The 6,799-nt window shown below is 37.1% G+C and overlaps 2 protein-coding genes across 2 annotated transcripts in view; both read left to right on the plus strand.

Moving 5' to 3' along the window:
• The first annotated feature begins 1,141 nt into the window (after positions 1-1,141).
• Positions 1,142-3,210, plus strand: SARC_11411 (hypothetical protein). The gene is made up of 3 exons (XM_014294503.1): positions 1,142-1,558; positions 2,054-2,289; positions 2,517-3,210. The coding sequence occupies exons 1-3, from the start codon at positions 1,327-1,329 to the stop codon at positions 2,529-2,531; spliced, it is 483 nt and encodes a 160-aa protein (XP_014149978.1). The 5' UTR covers positions 1,142-1,326; the 3' UTR covers positions 2,532-3,210.
• Positions 3,211-4,806: 1,596 nt separating this feature from the next.
• SARC_11412 (hypothetical protein) overlaps positions 4,807-6,799 on the plus strand; it is a 2,940-nt gene continuing 947 nt past the window's right edge. Inside the window, exons 1-2 of the mRNA XM_014294504.1 lie at positions 4,807-5,229; positions 5,874-6,109. Coding sequence (XP_014149979.1) covers positions 4,998-5,229; positions 5,874-6,109 — 468 coding nt within the window. The 5' untranslated portion in view covers positions 4,807-4,997. The remainder of the gene's footprint in view (positions 5,230-5,873; positions 6,110-6,799) is intronic.

Raw genomic sequence — 6,799 nt, forward strand, 5'->3', positions numbered from 1 at the left:
TATATATATATATATATATATATATATATATATATATATATATATATATATATATATATATATATATATATATATTATTATATATATATATATATATATATATATATATATATATATATATATATATATATATATATATATATATATATATATATATATATATATATATATTCACATACATATATACATATACCAGTTACCTTCGACTAGGTTTTGACGGCGTTCGTACATTCTTTCGTTTGTTTCGTACAGGTGTCTCTGGGTCAAAAGGCGGCATAGTGCAGTCACTACTCTACGTAGGACACCTTCCGCTTGTATTCGAATTGATGTATTCGTTTATGAAATTGTAAAAGTATATTATTATAGATACGTATATGTTTATTATATACCACCTGTCTAGAAATATCAATTCTAAGAGTGATTGATACACGTATACATACTACCGAAGATATATGCAGATGACTCTGAGCATGTTAAAGCGCGCTCCTGTATGCTTCACCTCTAAAGTGACAGGATTCTATTTTGCTCTGATATGAGGTCTTTCCATTAGGAATTTGAACCAGAGAATAATATAGTGGAAATACGGCATTCTATAACTTGCCGATTTCCCGCCTTTTATAAAACTGCTATTCATGACTCATCTCCGGAATCCAAGTTTTTATTCAGTGCTTGATCGTTAATCAAGTTCCATTCTTAAAACCAAGTTTTAACTTGTTAGTAGTATATATCGACCGCACCAAGAGTCCAAGAGGCCTATTTTCTTGAAAAATAACCCTTGGACCCCGTGTATTTGTAAATATCGTTTTATCTGATATATGACAGTAGAGACTGGTATGATAGCCTCGACTCTGGGCCCTGGGGTAAATACTATTTACTGACAGTGCCCACACTGGCACAGGAGGATTATAAAATAAATACATAGCCCAAAAGTCCAAAACTGGACACTTTTCAAATAGATACGTATGATTCGTGCATATATGCGTAAGATCCTGATGAGCGCAGCATCCAATCTAAGCGCATCAGTTTCCATGTTCATGGTGTATGATTTTTTTTTGAAGTTAAAATGGGTAATCACGCTGCACTGCTGCAGCCGTACAGCCCGTACTACCCGTAGTCATGCACGGCAGGTGAGCGTGACTATTGTGTAGCAATGTACGACCTCTTCTCTTTTGTGTTTGTGCTGATTTGGTCTCCAAGATGTGTGGGGAACTGGGAGAAAGTAAGTTTATTATATTAATTGCGAGAGCTACTATACTGGACTCATTCTGAAACAACCGAGCAATAGATTGTGCAGTAATTAACAACAAATCTACGCTACATACCACAATGCGTGTGACTGTCAACCGCCCAGAGAACGATGTACCACTTGAATTCGAATTGCCAGCCGATTCAAGTGTATTTGCATTAAAAGATGAGATCAACAAGCACTCTGGGGTTCCCAAGGAGGTGCAGCACTTGAACTACCAGGGCCGTGAACTGAAGAACAAACAGCAATTACAGTATGTGCTCAGCCACCTCGTCACTGCCCAGCCTGGAGCGGTCAGCACAGCAACTTCCGGTAAGTGTACGTGTTCGAGAAACCGTGCTACGTACTACTTCATGCTACTTTATAGGAGGGTTGGGGAGTAGGGAGTATAGAATGTATATGCAGTCCGTAGTTGCTGAATCAATGTCGTTATTATCACGAATAGATTTTACACATTGACAAAAGAAGATGGTTTGCCTGCTCCTGACAGATTGTGTGTTTTCTAGAGACAATTTCAACGTTATAATTTTTTTCTAAGTATCACTCAAGATTGTATCTGAAATGAACCAGACAAGAGTATTTCTGTGTTCGCCATGTTTTTGTAATGTTATTGTTTACACATCTGACTAGATTAGTACGTTTACAAGACCTTGGTAGTATGTATGCTTCATTTTGGCTATGATTTGCCGATCATATAATATAAGCTATCACACGCGCACCTAATAGCCAACTCTATCGCAAGAACGTAAGAGCAAGGTTGCTTTGTTTAACAACACTAACTATATCATCTCCATCTCCATTACACAGAAGAGAACTCGCAATCCGGCAAAGATTTCATGAACATAGCAAGCGACAACCTAGCTCTGGATCTAACCTACGAATTGTCTGGGTCATCCTGTGTCGAATGCTGTGGAATGTTCTGCGTACTGAAGCCATTCCAGTGCTACTTCCGAACGTTATGCTGTAATTCAGGTTGTGATCTGAGGTTCAACGAGTGCCAGTACTTCTGCTGGAAGTGTATCTTCTGCCCGTCAGATGCCCAGGTATGTGCTTTGAAAAGAATCGCAATCACTCGAAATCTCGTGTGCTCAGTACTTTGCGTTTATCATTTTTAACCAGAACTTCGAATGAGTGTTCATATAGTATAGCCTATATGACTTTTCGAGTCTTATTTTCATAGTGGGCAGATTAGTCAACTCTCTTGTGGGAAGACATTCATGTATTTTGATTGTACTGCTTATGTACAATCGTATTTTGGGTCGAATGACAGAAACATGAAGCTTAAATGGGAAGGGGAGAGCCACGTCAGATTGGTAGACAACTTTGTCACCACGGCAATGCGACAGACCAAGATTTCTGCCGAGGAAGTACCGACGTGTAGAAGCACATACTGTATGGTCCGTGCGATAGAGACATGAGCTGACACTCAATGGGTGTTCGTGTGATGAGTACATCGATACATACATGCACAAGCGAATATATGAAGACTATCTTCATCGCGACATAGGCGATTAAGTCATTAAATCCATGTGCAATTAGTATTTCAAGGAAGCTCAATCTGAGCTTAAACTGAAATCAGCGCGAAGGAAATCTCCTTCCATACATTTTAATCACACACTTTCCGTAATACACAACATAGAGGAGCTGGATAAGCAGCCCAGATGGAGACGCAAAGATACTTGTTTGTATACCTACACATTCATCCACATATTCCAATACTTCGACATACACATAAATAAATATATTTTTATACACTGTGAAATGGCACAGTAGCGCTAAGTCGCATACACTTTCCGCAATAAACAGCATAGAGGAGCTGGATTTGCGACCCAGATGGAGACACAAAGATATGGCGACGGTATACGATAAATGCAAGGCCGGGGATTTGACCTCGGTCTGGCATGCATCGTATATGTTCGCCATGTCTTCGTACTTGCAACTGTGTTGCTTGTTCAGCTGTTCTGTGTAGTTTGTTTTGCTTCGGGTATACATGTTTGGGCTATGTGTCGAAGCCATCTCGCATTAGACATGTGCTGACATAAGTGTTTATGTACGCATATATATATATATATATATATATGCATTTACACTTGTACATATACCTCTACATCATCCACATTTTCCAATACTCGACATACGCATACAATATTCATTTATACACTATGAAATAGCACAGTTCCATGATACATGTTAAGGCTTTCACCTCTGCTTAACATGCATGGTATATCGGTGTTAATTCGTTATACTTTCTTTCGATTTGCTAAGTTGCTGTATTTGCATTGCGTTGTATTTATCGTTGTGAACTCATTAGTCAGTTTTGTGTCTCCGTATTTACATACTATTATATGAGGTATATGCATGTATACATACAGGCAAATCGATCATTTATGCCATATCATGCTTTATAGTATGATTTATATATATATATATATATATATATAAACACACACACTTGTAATATGATATATATCTATATAATTTACACGCATGTATATATGTGTGTGTGTATAGACTATACATCTACATCTATCTATATGTATATGTATATAAATATACATATATGCGTGTGTGTGTGTTGTTTGTGTTTGTAGCCATATATGCGCACTAATATTAACTACCAGCTTTGATAAGACAGTCGAGATGGCTGGAACAAGATTAAACGTGAACAGCATATTCACTATACGACCAAAGTATGCATGTTCAGTGTAGCCAGTCGACTTTGTGCGTGAAGTTCAGCAACAAGAACTATAATGTGAACGGTAAACCCAATACGTGATGCACCAAGCAACCATGACCCACTTACACAAATAATACTAAGGGTTCGGCAATAGAAACTATAACGGTTCTCATCATGTTATGAACCAGGGATGCATTGAACGTGACATAGCTTATAGTTTTATGCGATGACAAGTCACTGATGTATGTTCACTGATGTATGTTCATTGTCATGACCCTCTACTACTAGTAGAGAGATATTAAAAATATACCACAACGGACTATCACTGAAGTCCGTAGGACACATTGTACGATAGTCGATATGTATGGAACTATGGACACATAAAGACTAACATTGCTGTGAAGATTCAACCTTGCGCAGCCATGAAATCAATGATTAGCCAATGTAAGTATGTATGCTGATACCCGAGCAATACCGATTGCCTATGTATTTTCAAATACTATTTACTGTAGGAGTGTATAGGCCTTGGGTTTTGGGACTCATTAGTCATTGCTCATTACATACTGATAAACGTTTATTTTGGGTGTATAAACGGTTGAAACGTTTTTTATGGCCTGGTGGAAACTTCAAAAGTTAAAGTTATTCGAACAATAAACTTTTTGCGGTTCCTCAATTCCGGTAAATATTTTTAGGTGGAGACTTGAGAGTTGAGCCTTGAGAGTTACCAAGTCAACTGTGAAGATCTCATCTCTCTTTGTGAAACACTTCTCCTGTTGTGTATGGGGAATTGGGGATTGGGGAACTTTGTGCAACTTTCTGCTCTTGTGCGGTTTTGTCTAATCAGTAATCTATACAAAGTCTTTTCTTCCATATTTATTATAGCTCTTTGACTGTACAAATGCGGGACTCTATTTATGTTATTGGGACGAGTATGTTGAGTTGACATATCCTTTTTTGAAATAGGGAGACGATAATCTGATATTATATATTTATATATATATACAATACCCTGGCGAATTCTTGCTATTATATCAGTCTTTTAAAAAAGTAAACACAGCACTGTTTTAATACAACATGCGTGTTATCATCAATCGTCCCGAGAACGATCTCCCCTTGGAGTTTGACGTTGCCCAGGATTGCAATGTATCTGCATTGAAGTCCAAGATTAATGAGCGCTCAGGTGTGCCATTCGATGCGCAGCACATCAAGTTCGAAGGCCGCGAACTAAAGAATAAGCAGGAGTTGCAGTATATTGCTGGTCAGTTGGTGACCACGCAGCCTGGTTCGGTCAGCACATCGCCTGACAGTATGTTTTGTTGTTGCGTTGTGGTGTGTAGGTCAGAGTATGTTTTTCTTTTGTTATAAAGTTGTCTTGGAGTGCATACACCATCTGAAAGTATGATGAATTGTTGCCATGTCGTTGTCAGGTACGTGAGTGCATGCATTTATTCATACATACAGGTATACATGCAAACCCTAACGATATGTCAAATTGTTATGAAATGGTATCGGTAATATATATTGCGTAACTGTACGTTAAATTATTGTGGTGTGACCTTTTGCATACATACATCTCTGTGGTTGCGTCTGTATGCGTTATATCACTGTTTCTGCCTGTCGAGTTACTTGTGTATGCGACTGACATCGGGTCAGTAACATCGCGTTATCTATTTCCTGCGGGCAAGACATCGTTGTTCACATCGCTTTGTTTGGTCTATTTATCTCTATTCGGGCATCTACCTGTATTGCATTGTATATAGTTACACCCTTATTTTACCTTGGTATAGGATCATTCTGCATCTCTGACACTCAATCTGTAAAATGCTATGAAATAGTATCATCATTCTCAAATTATATGGAAGAACGTACATCATGGTACGCATACACAATGGACTTCCCGTCCAGTCAGTCTACACACGTACTAACATATGCATCATCCCCACTCTATAGGTGGTTCTGATGTTTCCGATGTTGAAGGTACCGCCTCCGCTAAGAATAGTCTATCGCTCAGTCTCACATACGAACTTGAAGGATCATCGTGCTTTGAGTGCTGTGGCATTTTCTGTGTGTGCAAGCCTTGTCAGTGCTACTTCAGAACGTGCTGTTTCAATTCGGGATGTGATCTGGAGTTTAACCAGTGCCAGGCCTTCTGCTGGAAATGTTTCTTCTGCCCGACTGACAACCAGGTATGTATGATATGTCATATGAGATAAGGTCTTGTCACATGTCAAAAGGGTGTGTGTTGTCAGTGTTCTTTGCTCTGTGTATAGTTGACTACGTATATTGTGTACTATAGCAATAATATATATATTAACATATACACATACAAATATCACTATTATTAATAGTATTATCATCGTTATCATTATTATTGTTATTGTTATAATAGATCTACGTATTATTACTATTACTATTATTATTGGATAAATGTTTATATATATATATATATCTATATATCTATATATATATGTGTGTGAGTGTGTAAACGTATATATATATATATATATATATATTATATGTGTAGGTGTATATGTATATGTATATATATATGTATGTATGTGTGTGTGTGTGTGTGTGTGTGTGCATTTTATTCTATACGTTCACCCTGAGTGTATGTTTATGAAGTCTTTAATTCATATATATATATATATATATATGATATCTTTGATACATATATGTATGTATGTATGTATATATATGTATGTGTGTGTGTGTGTGTGCGTGTGCGCAATTTATTCTATACGTACTCCTATGTGTATGTTTATGAGGTCTTTGATTCATATATATATATATATATATATATATATATATATATATATATATATATATAGTAGTAGTAGTATTATTACGTTTACGTTACGTTACGTTACGTTTAA

The sequence above is a fragment of the Sphaeroforma arctica genome (genome assembly GCF_001186125.1).
Source record: "Sphaeroforma arctica JP610 unplaced genomic scaffold supercont1.1673, whole genome shotgun sequence".
In the NCBI taxonomy this organism is placed as follows: Eukaryota; class Ichthyosporea; order Ichthyophonida; genus Sphaeroforma; species Sphaeroforma arctica.

Excerpts from the sequence above, each read along its gene's own strand:
- SARC_11411 (XM_014294503.1), top strand. The coding sequence starts at position 1,327 with ATGCGTGTGACTGTCAACCGCCCAGAGAACGATGTACCACTTGAATTC. Across the intron at positions 1,559-2,053 it reads GGTCAGCACAGCAACTTCCG|AAGAGAACTCGCAATCCGGC; the intron begins GTAAGTGTACGT and ends TCCATTACACAG.